This window comes from Podarcis muralis, chromosome 13, assembly GCF_964188315.1.
Source record: "Podarcis muralis chromosome 13, rPodMur119.hap1.1, whole genome shotgun sequence".
NCBI lineage: Eukaryota > Metazoa > Chordata > Lepidosauria > Squamata > Lacertidae > Podarcis > Podarcis muralis.
In genome coordinates this window covers 14,941,668-14,958,818 of record NC_135667.1, presented here as the reverse complement: position 1 = coordinate 14,958,818, position 17,151 = coordinate 14,941,668, and the positions used below count along the sequence as shown (strand labels likewise).

The window sequence follows — 17,151 nt, the reverse complement described above, 5'->3', positions numbered from 1 at the left end:
TTCACAACCTCTTTCCTCACCCCACCCTGCATTCGCCTAGTTCGGTAATGTACATAATGTACACAATCACACACATAAGCAACCCGACTCTTCCTGGTATTTGGAGGGGGGGAATGTCTGGCTCTTGGCACCATCCGTGCCCATAAAACTCTGTGACAGAATGTGGAGCATAATGCCAGTGTATTCGGGGCTGGGCGGGAAGAACGGATTTAGGGTAGCATGAATAGAAGGTCCTTCCTCTCTCTCTTCTACCGCCCCCAGAGCAGAGTTCCAGTGCCTTTACCAGTCGCTTGGCGGGCAGGAATCAAACAAGGCGAGTGTTTTGCCCCCTGCCTGGAAAAACAGCCTCGGGGGTTGGGGAAGCTTTGCCTGTTGGGTTTCTGCCTGCTAAACATGCTGCCAGGAAAGACCTCGCAACTCTGAGCAACCAGAGAAAGTTGGTCAGGCTTGATTTGTTTGGAATCACAAGGTCATGGCAAGGATCCGCTTTAGGGACAGGAATGTGTGCAGCTGAGAGAGGAATGTGCTGCGTCAAGAAAGGAAGAATCTGAGCCAGGCCCCAGACAGTGGGACGAGCAGGGCTTGGCTCTCTGCCCCTTCCACACCCTTCCGATTTGGCCGCCTCAGCCCCGGGGGATCCTCCCTTCATCTCCGACTGCGGCTGGGAGACTGATGAGCAACATGTCCCACAGCTGCCCGGCAAGGCCCTGCTCTTTCCCTTATCCCCTAACTGCCCCCCAAAATTGGGCAGGCCTGTTGGCGGTCGTGGGCTAGGAAGACAAGCAGGTTGAACGATGCAACCCTCCCAGACAGGCCCAGTTCTTGGTTGGACTAGATGACCCCCTACCAAAGAGAGGGGACTGTCAGAGGCAGCTGCTGTTGCCCCTCCTCAGCAGTGGGGTGGTGGTCTGGGGTTGCCCATCCCACGCCACCTGGGCCTTGGCAGCTGCCCAAATCGCCCAGCCCCATCTGCCAGAGCAGAGCCTCACTACAGCCCTGTGCAATTCAGAAAGGAAAATGCCCTCCTGGCTTTTCTTTTCATTTCTCCCTCCTTCTCTTCCCAAGTGTGCAGGAAATTGGAGAGATTTCACAATCTGCCCCTCCCCTCCCTCCCTCCCTCCCTCCCTCCTCCCCCCCAGCCTAGTGTCTTAGGAGCAGGAAGCAGAAATGATGCTTCCCCCCCCCCCTTCCTCTTTCTGTAGGAGGTGTTTGCCCACAGAGGGGAGGGGAGGAAGGCTGGGGAATTTCAGAAGATGGGGACAACACCTTGGCTGCATATAAAGAGCTGTCTCAGTGGGGCTCATCAACCAGCAGCAGCAGCAGGAGCAGCCTCAGGGCAGAGGGAACCCACAACTAGTGGGCATCAGAGAAAGGCAGAGAGAGGTCAGGACCAGACATTCAAGCATCCTCCACTTGGGGGCGGCAGAGGCGATTTCAGAGAGCAGCGGGATACCCACATCCTCCACTTGGGGGCGACAGAAGCCATTTCCTGGAAGGAGCGATACCTTTGCCAACCATTAGGGGGTGACATAGAGAACTTGGCATTTCCGCTGGGATTCAAAACTGTGAGGAAACCATGACTCTTTCTCTGGGTAAGTGAAACCTTCCTTTTCTCCAAGGTGGTCTAATACATGCATGTGTGCGCTTGGATTTTTAAGGTTGTTTTTTTTTTTTAGAGGTGGGGAAAAAATATTGAGGATTCCACTTGTTACGTTATGGCTCTAGTAATCGCATCACTTTTGTTGTTGTTAATGTTGTGGATGCAAGCTAGCACTGTTTTCTCTTTATTTCATTTTATCCTTCTGGGTTGTTCTCCCCTGCACACCCTGAAAACAACCCTGTGAAGTAGGTTAGTCTGAGAAACGGTGACTAACTAAGTCACCAGGTGAGCTTCATGTCTGAAATGGATTTGGTCGTCCAAAGCGTGTTATGTCTGCATTGAGACATTTGTGTGTGTGTCTTTATTCGATTCATTCATGCCAAATCATGCTAAGACATGATTTTTTTTTTAAATTTTATTTATGATTTTCAGGTTTATACATTTCAATAATTTTACAGCCATTTTAACATTTTTTGCATATCCAAACTGACTTAATTAGTTCGTTTATTCATCTACTTTAAATATATACTCTTATGAAGCTGCAGGTTATTACAATAATCCTGCCAATGTTCTTATCTGTTTCCAATTTGTCTGTATATATTCAGCAAACCATTTCCATTCTTTTATTAAAAAAAAGTTTGTTATCTTGGTTTTTTATTTTTCCGGTAAGTTTTGGCATTCCAGCGTATTCCATAAATTTTTGTATCCATTCTTATTTGGCTGGGACGTCTTCCTCTTCTTTCCATCTTTCGGCATGGACATGAAATTGATTCTGTAATTGGCCCTTCCCTTCCCCATGGCAACACAAATTAAATATTAAATGAAATATAAGTGCTACCCTTTGCTTCCATTCTTACTTATCACAGGACATTTACATCCCACCCTTTCCTTCAAGAAGCTTAAGGTGGCATATAAATAGTTTGCGCCCCTGTCTCTTTTACATTGTATCATCACAACAATCTTGTGAGGTAGGTCAGGCTGAGAGAGTGATTTGAACCCTGGTCTCCCAGGTCGTAGTCCAACACTCTAACCCTGCAGCGCTCTCTGTCTGCCAGGGCTGGCCGACCCAAGAGGCGGGCTGAGGAAATGGCAGGATCAACAGAGGCAGCATCCTCCAAGGAGAGTGTTGCCCGTCGTTGTGGCAGCCAAGGCTGCTTGCGGTGCGCTCCTTGCAGGCTGCATCTACTGCCTCCCGCCACTGGCTCAATGTGCAGGCGCACCAGCACTATGGCGGCCAACCCAGAGCATCACCAATGGCAGAACACCTGCGCCATGACAAGGAGAGTGATGGGGAAACCGGGAGTGTAAACAACGCGCTTCCTACAACTCTCCTCGATGTGGTGCAGGCATCTTGCCATTGGCGACACTCTACCCCTGCTCTAATAACCCTTACAACCACCACTGGCTCTATCCTTCTCGAGTGCCCTAAAACCCATGCGTCGCTTCCTAATGGCAGGACTGTGTTCCTTCTTTGGGTGACTGCGCAGTGTAAACAGAGGCTGCCTTGTGGGCCCTTAAAAGCCTCAAACTGGCCCTGTCTTGACTCCTGAGGTTAGGAGAACATCGACCTGATGGAGATCTTCAGGCAGATGGGAATGGCCGTCTCAAGGATGCTGCCACATTTTGGGAGGGAGGTTGAACTTTGAGCGAACTTATCTCAAGACTGAGGCAACGGGAGAGACAGGAAGCGAAAGGGAAGTGGCAGCGACGGTGGTGTGGAGCCACATTCAGAGAGGTGGGCCCAATTTTAAAAACCCAACCCTGAGCCAATCCTGCACTGAATATTCATTTTGTTCCTTTTCAGCCAGAAGTCTCCTCGTCATTTGTGCAGGCCTGGTCCACATCGTCTCCCCTGACCGGGATTCACCTCTCAACACCATCATTGGCCAGACCTTCAACCTGGCCCGCCTCATGAAAGCCAACAGCACCGTCCTTCTGAACACCTATGTAAGAGCTTTGCCTTTTTTCTGGAAGAGCGGCTTCTGCGTATGCTTCGCAAAGGTTGTTTCCCTTTCCAGCTATTTCCCAATAATCCCTCTAGTTCCTCAGAAGCCGGTTACCTTGTGGGCATTCCTCAGAAGACAGCTTTCTCATGATTCCCCACTTTCCTCTGAAATCCGGTGTGTTGGGTGAGAATTTCCTGAGGGTTTTTTGTTTGTTTGTTTAATGTTACACCTTCAATTCAAGTGCTTTGCATGAGCAGAACATGCCACCCAGAATGTAACCCAGAATCCTCTGGATTACCCATAGCAAGGGGGTCCTTAATGGACAAGCAGCAAGCAGCAAGTTGAAAGTCTAAACATATATATATTTGCAAGTATGTTTTTAAAATACCTGCTCTGTTCCAGACCTATATTCTGCAAAAGAAAGAAGAAATAAAGTGAGGGCAGGATTATGCAAAGTAGGCAAATGAAGCAAATACATATGCATTTCCTTATTTCTGCCAGTCCTGGCATGACAGAGAGGGCAAACTATGCATGGCAGTGGCGCTGTTGACATCTGAGAATCCTGCTCAGAGCCACCGTCCCTCGCAATGCTTTTTTTTTTTTTTTTTTTTTTTTTTTTTTTTTTTTTAAATATTTTATTAAGGATTTTCTTGTTTTACAGAAGTGTAGTGCCTCATATATATTTTTCCCCATGTAACATTTTTACAAATCCGTTTCATTTGTTGAGGCATTAGGGGGAGAAGAAAATAAAAATAAAAATAAAAAAAGGAGAGAAAAGAGAAAGGGGGTGGAGAGAGGGAAGATGGATAAGGGTGGGATTGGGTGGCGGTGTTTCTATTATGTTTAATGTATGTAGAGTTTGGTGTCAGCGTGCTTGTGTTGTTCACTTGTGTTCCTTTGGTGGTGAGAGAGGTTGGGGTTGGCCTAGGGTGTGATTGTTTGCTTGTGATTGGCTGTGGTGATCTTTGTTTTCGTGTGTGAGTGAGGTGGGTGGGTGTTTTGGATCAGGTTAGCCATATTGATTTGTATGCTGTTGGTGGATTATTGTCATTGTCCTGTTGGGCTGTGTGTGTGATAAAGGGGAGCCATACCGGGGTGAAGGCATCTTCTTCTGTTTGTCCCCGTGTCAGTTTCAGTTTATTAGTTAATTTTTCTAGTAGGGCTGTTTCCCATACTATTTGATACCATTGGTCCATGCTTACTCCTGACAGGTCTCTCCAGTGTCTGGTTATGGTGTTTCTGGCTGCTGAGAGCAGGTGGGTTATGAGTTCTTTGTGGTGTAAATGGGCATTGTTGTCTTGGAAGATGTTTAGTAGGGCCAATTCTGGGGTGGTGTCTATTACTTGCTTAGTTATTTTACAAATTTCTTGTATGGCTGTTGTCCAGAATAGTTGGATTTTGGGACACTCCCACCACATGTGGAAGTATGTGCCTGTGGAGGTGCACCCTCTCCAGCATTTTGGTGAGGTTCCTGGGTGTATTAGCGCTAGTTTCCTTGGTGTTAGGTACCACCTGTAGGTGAGTTTCAGTGTGAGTTCTTTTCTTTTCGTTGATATGGATTTAAAGGGGGGTTTAGACCACATTCTGGTCCATTGAGTGGGGTTTATCTCATAGCCTATGTCATTCTCCCATTGATTTTTGATTGCGTCTAGGGGATTTGCGAGATTTTGGAGTAGTATTTTGTATATTGCGGATACCATCCCTTTACCGTTTCCCTTTGTTGTTAGGAGGAGGTTTTCGAAGGTTGTCAGGGGCCTAGTTGCTGCTGATTTTACTGTTGGGTTGTTTAAGAGGGCATGTAGTTGGTGTTGTGTTAACCAGGGCATTTGGGTGTCTTCTAGTTTGTCTTGTATTTCTTGTGTTGACAAGGGTTTGTTATTTTTATAAAAGTCTATTAGGCGATACAAGCCTTTGGTTCGCCAGGTTTTTATCTGGAGGTTTTGTGCTGCATGGTGGAATAATGGGTGGTATGCCAGGGGGATTAGTGGGGATGGGGTTGGGGATAGTTTGCCTATTTGTGTTTTCCATGCTTTGAGCATGGTCTGTGTGTACCTGTTAAGTGTTGTGGGAATTTTCTTTAGTTTGTTTGGGAGGAGTGGGTATGTTGTGGTGCAGGTGTTTTCAATTGTGTCCCTCTCTAGGTGTACCCATTGTTTTGTCTCATCTTCTAGTATATATGGGATTATATGGCGTATTTGGTTGGCGTTGTAATATGCTTCTATGTTGGGGATTCCCCATCCTCCTTCTGAGGTGGGGAGGTGCAGGTATTTGGGGCTTATTCTTGGTTTTTTATGTGAGAAGATGAAAGAGTGTAGTTTTCTCTGCCAACTGTGAAGTTGGGTTGAGGGGATCCAGATTGGGAGGGTTTGGAATAGGTAGGTTAGTTTTGGGAGTGTGATCATTTTGATCATGGCTATTTTGTCTGAGAGAGTGAAATTCATGTTATTCCATCTCTTTAGGTCTTTGTTAATTTGTCGCCACAGGGGCTTGTAGTTGTGGAGGTATAATTTATTGAGGTTTCTGGTTATTTGTACCCCTAGGTATCTGAACTTGGTGTGGCAAAGTTTTATTTTGGTGACCTTCGTGAGTTCTTTTTGGGTGTGAGGAGGGGTGTTGAAGCACATAGCTTCTGACTTTGTGAAATTTACCTGTAGGCCCGACACCATTGCAAATGCGTTGAGTTCTCTGATTAGGGAGGTTGCTGTGCTTATGGGGTCTGGTGTTGTGACCATTAGGTCATCTGCAAAGAGCCCTAATTTATAGGTCCTGCCTTTTATTTCCACTCCCTTGATGTCTGCGGCTGCTCGGATGCGGATTGCTAGGGGTTCCAGAGCCAGGATAAATAAGAAGGGAGACAGTGGGCATCCTTGTTTCGTGCCTCTTTGGATAGCTATAGTGTTAGAATCCATATTGTTAGTTCTGCATTTTGCTGAGGCTTGGGAGTATATTTGTTTGAGGATTTGTAGGAAGTTGGGGCCAAATTTCATGTTAGTTAGTACTGCTAATATGTATTTCCACTCCAAGCAATCAAAGGCTTTGAGTATGTCTAGGGACATAATTGTCAATGGGAGTTTGGTTGCCTTGCTGTGTTCGATCAGGTTCAGTAGTTTCCTGATGGGGTCTGTTATATTGCGGCCAGGGACAAAGCCAGTCTGGTCTGGGGCTATTAACTTGTGTAGGAAGATTTTTAGGCGGTTGGCCAAGATTGATGTGAATATCTTGTAGTCTTGGTTTATTAATGAGATTGGGCGGTATGATTCTACTTTGAGGCTGTCTTTTAGTGGTTTTGGGATGGAGACTATTTTGGAGTGGGTCCAGGTTTTGGGGATGGGGCCTCCTTTTATGATGTCGTTGAATAGGCGGGTCATGTAGGGCATCAAGGGTTCTTTGAATTTCTTATAGAATTCTGCTGTGAAGCCGTCTGGGCCTGGGGCTTTGTGTGGTTTCAAGTTTTTGAGGACCGCATCTATTTCCTCTGGGGTGATAGGGCTATCCATGAATTCCTGTTCCTCATCAGTTAGGGTAGGCATGGTCAGTCCTGCTAGAAATTTTTTGATTTCCCTCTCTGGTGGGTTATGGGAGGTGTATAGGTTGGAGTAAAATTCTGCAAATTCTGAAATTATTTCTTTGGGGGAGAATGTTATGTTGCCGTCTTTTTTGGTGATGCAGTGTATTCTTGTTTTGAGTGCTTTTTTCCTACATCTATTTGCTAGTAATCTGGAGTTTTTCCCTCCATATTCATAGAAACGTTGTTTAGAGTATAGAATGTTGATCATTGTTTTGTTGATTTCTAAGGAGTCTAGTTCTCTCCTTTTCTGTTCTATGAGTTTGAGGAGTTTTTTAGATCCTGTTTGTTTGTAGCGTGATGAGAGGGCTGTGATGTCTTGTTCTATTTTGCTAATTTTTGAGGAGGTTTGTTTTTTAAGGAATGTTTTCTCTTTTATGCAAGCTCCTCTGGTGACCGCTTTCATTGCGTCCCATAGGAGGGGGGTTGTTGTATTGTTTACATCGTTTTCTTTGAAGTAGTTTTGGAGGGTTTTTGTGAGACTCTCTCTAATTTGTTTGTTTGTAGTTAGGATGGGACTGAAGGACCAGGATGGGGTGGTTTGTGTTCCTTCTCCTATTTTAACAGTGACTTCTACTGGGGCGTGATCTGTGATTTTAATGTTACCTATGTTTGTTGATTCTACTGAGGGAATCAGACCCTGTGTGAGTAGAATGCTGTCCAGTCTGGATACTGTATCATGGCGTCCCGATTGGAATGTATGGCTGATGTCTCCCGGGTTTTGCTCACCCCAAATGTCATAGAGACCCCTGTTTTTTAGCATTTTTAGTAACTTGTAAGAGTTCCTGGTTGTTGGGGGTTTCCTTCGGAGGAAGGTTGCCCATGGGGTTGTGGGGTGGATATCTTTCAGGGATATACCTTTCATATTTAGATTGAGGTCCCCTCCTAGGATTGCTTCCCCTTCAGAGAAGGAGAGGAATTTGTTTAGTGTTTTCTGGAAGAATTCTAGTTGTTTCGTGTTTGGGGCATATATGGAGCCGATTGTCAGTTTGATTTTGCCATCTAGTGTCCCTTTAGCGAAAATGAATCTGCCTTTTTTGTCCTTGAGGACTGTTGTGGCAGTGAAGTTCAGGTCCCTACTGAGTATTATGGCTACACCACGGGCTTTCCCTGAGCCTCGTGCGACCCACTGTTGACTAAAGCGGGGGTCGCTCAGGAGTTTGCTGCCTTTGGGTGGATTGTGTATTTCTTGTAGGAAGGTGATGTGTGGTTTCATGGTGTTTATGTATGAGGTGATGCGTTTTCTTTTGATGGGGTTTCCCAGCCCCCTCACGTTTAATGTAATTGCTTTTAGGTTAGCCATTTTGTTTATCTATTATGTGGGGCGATTCCCTGCCAACCCGTTCGGGTTGTCTTGTGTCTCTCTCTTCGTGTTGTTTAAAGAACCAGTGGGGTTGCGCTGACCTAGGGTGTGGTGGGTGGGGGGCTAGTAGGATTAGAGTGAGATTTGGGTTAAAGAGTAGGGGGTAAGTTGTAGGGAGTTTCCTATATGTAGTCATATAGGTGTTTGTTTGGGGTATTTTGGGCCATCTGGCATTTAGCCAGTTGGTCCTAGGTCTCAGCTGGTGTGGAAGGCCGTGTTCAAGGACAGGCCGTCCCCCCTGTTGTCTGCGATAGGGGGTGATCAGCGAGACAGTGTGAAGTGACTTTGTAACGTCGCTGTCAGGTATAAGGTTTGTAAGCAGTGTTGCCAGTATTATGAGCAACATTGTTGGTGTGTTGGGGTGGGGATGTGGGTGCTGGTACGCTCTGGTGCCACCATAGTGCTGGTTGGGTATCAGATTTTAGCCTGATTGTGGGTTGTGTTATTAAGGTTGGAGTTGTTTTTCCTTAGTATGGAGTATGAGGATGTTGAAGGTGTGGGTGATGGGGAATGTGGTTGAGGTCGTCTGGACTGGTGTTGGGGTGGGGATTTCTGTGGGGGTGCGGGGCTGGGGGGGGTGTTGATGGTGTTAACTAAATCTATGTTTTGGGGGGGGGAGGGGAAAAAAGGGGGGGGGAATCACCAGTCCTTCAGTTTGTGGTTTTTTCCTGGTTGCTTCTTTCAGCCGGGGTTGTTGTTGTTGTAGGGTTGTCCATCTGCGATGAGTTGGTTTGGTTGATCTTGGTCTGGTTTCTTGTGTCGTATGGCCGGCGGGACGGTTCTGAGCATGATGCTTGCCTGTATTGGTTTGCGTTGTTGCGCCGCTTCTGTTGTATCTTTTTCTTCTGTACCATTGTCCAGTTGTTTGCTGTTGTTTCCTCGTGGTTGGGGCTGTCGCTTGGTGGGTTTGTCGGTTTCCATTCCGGCGGGAGGTCGAGTTCAAGGTTCTTTAGTAGTTGCAGGGCCTCAGGTATGTTGGTAGCCATGTGTTGTGTTGTGTTCGTTGTTACAATGAGGCGGAAGGGGAAGCCCCATCGGTATTTGATCCCTGCTTGTTGGAGACGCTGGGTGCATGGGCGCAGGCTTTTCCTCCGGTTTAGGGTATCCTGAGATAGGTCCTGTAAGGCCAGAATGGGGGTTTCTCCATATCGAAGGTTGCTTGAGTTTCTGAGTTGGTGCCATATTTCTTCCTTCTTTCGGTAGCGTGTGAAACATACAATGATGTCTCTCGGGGGGGCGCTGGGTTTTGGCATAGGTTTTAGGGCTCTGTGAGCCCTCTCCAAGTCCTCTGCCTCAAGTTTCAGGCTTGGGATTGTGTTTTTCAGCCAGCGTATAATTAGGTCTGCTGGGCTTTTCTCCTCTGTTTTTTCAGGAAAGTTGCGGAAGCGGATGTTACAACGTCTATTGCGGTCTTCAAGGTCGGCTTGCTTAATTTTCATCTCGTTGTGTTCTGCTTCCATTTGGTTTACCAGTTCGTCCAGTTTCTTGTTCACACGTGCGTTCTCCTCCCGGTATTGTTCTATTATTCTTTCTTGCATTTGGTTCTTGTTCTCTAGAGCTTCCACTTTGGAGGTTAGATTGTTGATTAGTACCTGCATGGGAGCCATTGTGGCCTTCAGTGCTTCTTCTAATCGTGCTTCCATTTCCCTCAGATCTCGTTTCGTTATTGGGTGGTCATCATCTTGAAGGGGAGCTACCATCTTAGCATTGTTTGCCATCTCCCTGGTTGGTGTCATCTCGGTCTCCCTGATGGTTTTGGTTTGAGGTTGGCTTGGCGTCCTCTTGGGGTTGGGCGTGTGGTGGTTAGGAGTTGTGGCAGTGGTGATTCCTGGGTATTGTTGGGTTGCTGAGCTGATCAGGCTTTGTTGGCTGGTGGCTTTTACAGAGCGTTTCGATTAGGTGGTCATTTGTGTCACTTCTAGCCTGTGTTTTAAGAACTTCTCTAGGGCTTCTGTAGATGCCTCAGCGGTGCCGCCGAGGCGGGGGGGGGCAGGTAAGTAGAGATGGGTATACTAACGGACAGACAGTTCATATAAAGGGAAGGGGGTTAGCAGGTAGAGATGCAAGAGATTAGAGGGTATATGTTTAATTTTCCTCCATTTTTAATTACTTTCCCACAAGCAAAAAATAACAACAATAACCAGGGGGAAATATTATTCTTAAGAAAAACAAATCAAACAAAACCATGCAGTTATTTTTTGTTCTCCAAATGGGTATATGGAGGAAATTTTTGTTTTAAAAGAGAGTGGTGGTCGTAGCTGGGGGCGAAAGATTCCCCCCTCAGGAGCAGGCGAACAAGAGCTTTAAAAAGAGAAAGAAAAGAAGAATAATTGTATGGCTCTGCTCTGTCTTTTAAAAAATAATAATAATATGTCCCCCCAACCACCGCCACCACTCTCCGTCTGCAGAAAAGCAACCAAAAATGTACGGGTAAAAGATAAAAATGAGAATTAAAGGTAAAAAAAAAAGGGGGGGTGTCTTTAAATAAAGCTTTTTATTTTTATTTTTTTTTAAATGAGTAAAGTATAGGTAAAAGAGGGTAGGTAAAAGAGAGTGGAAAGTCTGGGGCGGAGTGGCAGTCCCAGGAAATGGCCTGTGATGGTTCAGGGCTGTTTTCTGGGTACTGCCATTTTAAATCTTAAGAGGGGGGTTTGAGGTGGAAATAAAATGAGGTTTAAATTGAGGATGTGTGTGTGGAAAAGTGTGTCTTTAAATAGTGAGTAGAAAAGATAGAAATAAAAGTAAAGATTCAAATAAAGGGTGGCTGCAGCAGCAGTGGCCCCTCTTTTAAAAAGAAAAGTGGTAAAAGTAGGTATATGGGGGGGGAGGGATAAGAAAGATGTATATATATATTTTCTTTAAAGGGAGGGAGGGAGGGGGAGGAAAGGGTTAAAAAAGGGGGTGTTAAAAAAAGGGGGGGGGGAGGTTGTTTTTTCTTTTCTGTGGTCTCCTTTGTTATGCAGCTTCTCTGTGTTCTCCTTGCCGCTGGAGCTCCCGGTAGGGCTCAGCCACGTGCGTTTTTGTTTTTTTTTTCCTTCCTCCCCGAAGCCTATTTTGCCTTCATCGTGCTCACCTACCTCTCCTCTGCTTTCCCGTCGGCAGAGATGGGGGCAGCAACGGTAAATTTGGGGCTCCTTTTTCTTTCTTTCTTCTTCTTCCTCTCTCTCCCTTTCTTTCTCCCTCTTTGCGTTAGTTCCACTGTCCTCCGGGTTTTGGAGCTCCTCTCGGCTGTTGGGGGGGGGGGTCGGGTGCCTTTCCGGCTCAATCAAGGTCGTGGGGGGGTGTTTTGGCTCCTTTGATAGATGCCCGGGCACCCCCAATTCCTCTCCGTTGGCAGTGCTGGCAGCAGCAGTTCTGGGGGGTCCGGGAATCGGTCACCAGAGCCTTTTACTCTGGCTGGCTTCAGCAGCTCTTTTCTTCTGCTGCTGCCGCCATGCTGCCTCGCCGGAAGTCCCCCCTCGCAATGCTTTTAAGATTTTGCCTGCATCTTTTCCAACCTTTCCTTGCGACGTTAAGGACTAGAAGCGTCCTTTCTCATAAAAATGAAAGGTTGAGATTCTGTGCCCAGGACCTGTTCCTGAATTTGGTTGCAGAACTACACAACACATCGGATATATGATCAGCGTTCTTTGGTATGAAGGACACAAGGCTCCTTTTTTAAGTCAGGGGATATGTTTGTAGCGTCAGTGAAGTTATAGGAGGCTCTTTGGGTAAAAAATTCTGATGTATCCTTGGGATGTTTTCATAGGTGAGGCTCAAATCTCCATTATTGTCACCGAAGCTAAAGACTTAAGAAATGACCAAGCCAAGGTTTATCTAGTCCAGCTTTCTCCTTCCAACAGCACCCGGCCATATACCTATGGAAAATTCACAAGCAGCTCCTAAAGGTCACAGCCCCATCTGACTTCATTGCTTGTATATGCAGTATCTGTGTATTAAGGTGGCCGGTTACACATAACCAACACAGAGAGTATGCATAACCAAAAGAAAAACCAGAGGGTACAGATTTGCACAAAAATGGATATGTCAATTTATAAGTGTGCATGCACCTTCAGAAAGAATTGCTATAATTTAAATCGAAGTATATGACGTCTCACTGTCACATTACAAGCTGGACTGAAGCAAAGCTTAGCTGGTTAGAGCGTGGGGCTGATAATGCCAAGGTTGCAGGTTCGATCCCTGTATGGGACAGCTGCATATTCCTGCATTGCAAGGGGTTGGATTAGATGATCCCCAAGGTCCCTTCCAACTCTACAATTCTATAATTCTGTGAAAGGGTTTTAAACCTCACATGTGTAATCACTGAGGGATAGGGCTTGTGGACCAAACTTGGCCCATGAAACCGTTCCCCCCCAAGCCGCACCCACTTGCTCCGCACCAGGTGTCAGGAGCTGTACAGGTAGAAAAATGGCTGCCGGTGCACAACCAAGAGCCTTGAAGTGCTAGTGACTTTGGGGCTTCAAAGCGCCCAGTCACCTGCTATCATTGAGATATCAGGTGCCTTCCACTTGCTGAATTTGGCCCATGAGGCTGGGATCTCCTAAGGATCTGGCTCCCCACCTCTGGTATAAATGCTCTGTGCTGGAAAGAGGGCAGGTGGTCTACTCCTTTCCCTCAAGGCAAGGCCACCAAGCTCCATGCCTCCCACCAGATCAAGCTTCGGCCCTGCAGGACTCAGAAATGCTGCAGACTGGGCTCCAGTCCTGGCAACGTAACCAAACAGGCTGTGCCCACCTCAGGCTACGGGCTAAAGGCACCCGCAGCCAAAGCAGCACCGAGCCCTTTGCCTTCTGGCGGATCCAGAGCAAACCTGTATCACCAGCAGGAAACAGCACGGAAAGGTTGCCCGCGGCGGCTCCATTGTTCTCGCAACGCTTGTTCCTTGACTTTGCAACATGATCGAGGGAGAGAGGAGTCACTGGTCGCCCCCCCCCCCGCCAAAGCTGCAATCGAGAGCGCAAATCTCCCACTCTCCGGTGGCCGCTCCTTCGCCTTTATTCTGATCCCTGCACGCAGTGGCTGAGTGCCCAAAAATTTGCTGTGCCCTGCTTCCCGCAACCTGCCTGGGCACCAGATGCCAGATGTAGGGAGGTCATTGCAGCCTGGGCTCTGGCGCGCAGCCAAGCTGCCAACGGCATCCTCGTAAAAAGGGGGGGGGGACTCAGGTGGAACTACGGCCGGCTGATCTGGGGAACAACGAAAGGCCTGTTTTTGTTGGCCTTCCCTGCAAGGAATTCCAAAGGGATGAAGGAGCCTGGTACTGGTGGGTGCCACCCCCGGGATTTCTGAGAAGTGACGAGGGCGCATTTCGCAGCAGGCACTCTCAAGTCCACATGCACGTCTGTGGCTCAGAATATTTAACCCCTTTGAAAATTGTCTACCTTATAGGTAGTGGAAACAAAGGAAGTTGGCTTAAAATGAGCCGGGTCATCGGTCCATCTAGCTCAGAAGCGCTTCAGAATCTGAAGCAGGGGATTTTCTCAGTCCCAGACTTTCCTGGAGATGTTGGGGATTGAGCCCGGAATTGTTCGCATGCAAAACACATGCCCCGCCACTGAGCCGTAGGCCTTTCCCTGAACTGCCGGTGGTTTCCCTGGAATACATTTCCCACGTCTGTTTTCCTGTCCCATGCCTTTGGCAGAGTCTCGGCAGGTTTTCCTGGCATGTAGGTGCCAGGGGCCAGCAGCCCCATAAAAACGGAGTGTGTGTCGGGAGACAACGCAATCTTTATTGACGGTTATTTCTCCAGCGCATTCCTGCGCCAGCTTTCTTCTGCTTGGAGGTTACGGGTGATTGAGTGGCGTACAAATCCTGTTAAATTGAAAAACACAACCTCTCTATTTCTCTCTGTTCCCAGCTGAGTCACCAAGGCAGCCCGTTTAGCGACTCCGGCTTCGACGCCCGGAGGCTGCGCTACGAAGGGGTGCCAACGGCCGCCATCCCGTTCCTGGAATGGCGGACTCTCAGCCACGTCAAGCGTGTGGAGAAGAATTATGAGGCCTACACAGCCTTCGTGGAGTTCCTGCAGCTGGTGCGGGACGACCAGTTTGAGCTCAACCCCACCAAAGTGGAACTTCTGGATATGCTGAAGGTGACTCGCTTGCGCATCCAAGGCCTTCTCAGCAACTTGACGGCCATCATGTCTGCCTTGGGAGCGCCGCCCGCCGCCGTCACGGACCCTCTCATGCTGGAGTCTGTGGAAGCCGACACTTTCGAAAAGAAAGTCCGGGGCTACGTGGTGTGCCATACGTACAAAGAGTGGATTGACAGGACGGTGAAAGACTTCTCTCTCCTCGCGGAGAAATTCCCAGCCTAAGGATCGCTCAAGGAGTAACTCCCAGGTTAAAGGGTTCCTCTGTCCTCCTTGCCGCAGATTTCTTAGGGAAGCAGGCGTAGGGAGAAGACAGACGCAACACCCACAGGCTGGTGGAGAAAGTCTGGAAGTGCCCTTGTTGCGTCCAGTCCGAACATTATCTATTTATCTCCAGAGCTGAGCTCTGGAAAAAGCAACGACTCACTCGTCAGGTTTTCAGTAGAAGCCTGTGGTTGTGTGTGGTGCTGATTGGGCGCCTCCCCTGGCTGTGCATGGTGCTCATTGGCTGCTGCTCCCCTGTGATGTCACTGAGGGCCTCTCCAGATCATGCACTAAAAAAACCCTTTTCCATTTTAAATAATAATAATAAGGCAACAAATGATAAATGCATAAGAATGTTTATGCAGCATTTTAAAAGGTGTGTTTAAAAAGACAGACAAGCTACCTGGAAGTGTCAGTGAGGAGGAAGGACAAGGCTGTTGGTTGAACATAATTGGCTGGCAGACTTGCCTGTCACTTCAGTTCTAAGGCCTTGGTCACCCCAAGTTCTTTAAGTCTGTCTTCACCCTATGAGGTCAACTTGTGCGCTTGTGCTGAGCGAGACCTCTTGCATTTACGCTTCCAGGTTTTGCACTTTGTCCTCCTGTTGGGGGTGGTCTATTGTTTTCAGTGGCAAACAGGCATACACTTAAACTGAGATTAATACAATTTCAATTCTGGCTGCATATCACAACTACTGTTACAGTGTGGGGTGTGGTATGGTGTGAGAGAGAGAACTAGATCTGTCTACTGATCGGTCCATCCATCCCAGCCTTTTCCAATTTACTGCTGTTCAGGTGTTTTGGACTGCAATTCCCATCAGCTCTAGGCAGCTTGGCAGTCCTTGCAGGGGTTGATGGGAGTTGTAGTCCAAAACATTTGGAGTAGGCCACATTGGCAATTCTGATCTATATACAAGCACATGTGTGCGCACACACATGCATATTTATGAAATGATTGTTATTTATGTCCCAGCGAAGTTTGCATGGGTTATTTATGTACTATTTAACGAGGGGCAATGGGATCTAATTTATTCTATTTTGAGAGGGAGAGAGAGAAATTCCACAGAGGGGGTGGCCATTTAGAAAAGGATGGAAAATTACAAAATAGACTGTAAAACGAGGACACTAATAATGTATGTCAATACTCTGGTGCTTGCAAACCCAACACATGGCTGTCTGGGACATGTCAGTGTTTCATATCCATACTTGACACTTTCCAGTGTATGTAATTTACATATTCATCAGCACTTCCTCAAGGAGGCGGGGGCATCACACATAGACATTTGTCACCTGACAGGACCGGCCCAAAACATTTCATTGCCTGAAGCGACAACCGTTGGATCTTATGTCAACAGTGTCAACAGAACAGCGTTCTCCCTTGCATCTTAGGGCAGAAGGCTAGTTTGTGGGATGTGAGGCAGGCTGCAGGGCACATGCCGTTCTGTCCCCACAACACCTTGTTGCTGCTCCATGCCCTCCAGCATTTACTACCTGAGGCGGTTGTCTCACACTACCTGATGGTCCCTTGAGCACTCAGTGGTTATGGATGATGGGAGATGTGGTCCAAAATATCTAGAGGACACCAGGCTGGGGGTGATGGCCAATTCCCTTGATGAATTTGTGAACTTTGCAGTGCCTTTCAGGCAATGTGAGGAGATAATGGGAGTTCTATCTGAGGTAGCTGTTCACACGTGCACATTACTGCTTGGTTTGATGTCATCCTGGTTAACCACATCTGAAGAGCCCATCAGACCTGGTGGTAGTGAGGAAAAGAGTTATGGGACTGCTGTTATTTGCTCTGTGCCTTAGATATTTGTAACAGCAGTGAGGTATAGCCATTTCTGGGGTGGTTGGGTATGTAGGGAGTAAACTCCTGAGGATATGCAGCCATCTTGGGTAAAACCAAGTGGCTTTAAAATAAAGTCTTTTCTATTCTTCATAATTTTTCTCACCTCTCAATGATATAAATTGGTTTTTTTAAAAAATGATTTTATTTTGTATATTTTTAAATACTTAAAAAAAAGAATGTTGAAAATAGTATATTTTTGGTACCTCAACGATCATCCATTTTCCTTGCAGGATTTCTTTGGGTGTATCCTTGCCTTTTGTACATACATGGGACTTTATTTTGTCTAATAAAATCCATGGCATTGGAGGACCCCGGGGTTTCTCTCTCTTTTTGTCTGTGAAGGTGTGGGTGTTTGGGCAACGGTAGTCTATTTTGGAGGGACGCGGGTGGCGCTGTGGGTAAAAGCCTCAGCGCCTAGGGCTTGCCGATCGAAAGGTCAGCGGTTCGAATCCCCACGGCGGGGTGCGCTCCCGT

General features: G+C 47.2%; 1 protein-coding gene across 1 annotated transcript; it reads left to right on the top strand.

Moving 5' to 3' along the window:
• Positions 1 to 1,076: 1,076 nt before the first annotated feature.
• LOC114582858 (cardiotrophin-2-like) lies at positions 1,077 to 16,938 on the top strand. Its single transcript, XM_028704195.2, has 3 exons — positions 1,077 to 1,592; positions 3,405 to 3,547; positions 14,332 to 16,938. Exons 1-3 carry the CDS (start codon positions 1,577 to 1,579, stop codon positions 14,788 to 14,790), a joined length of 618 nt encoding a protein of 205 aa, XP_028560028.2. The 5' UTR covers positions 1,077 to 1,576; the 3' UTR covers positions 14,791 to 16,938.
• The last annotated feature ends 213 nt before the right edge of the window (positions 16,939 to 17,151 follow it).

Bases quoted from the DNA above. Each gene is read 5' to 3' on its own strand.
- LOC114582858 (XM_028704195.2), top strand. The intron at 3,548-14,331 runs GTAAGAGCTTTG...CTCTGTTCCCAG, and splicing joins CCGTCCTTCTGAACACCTAT to CTGAGTCACCAAGGCAGCCC.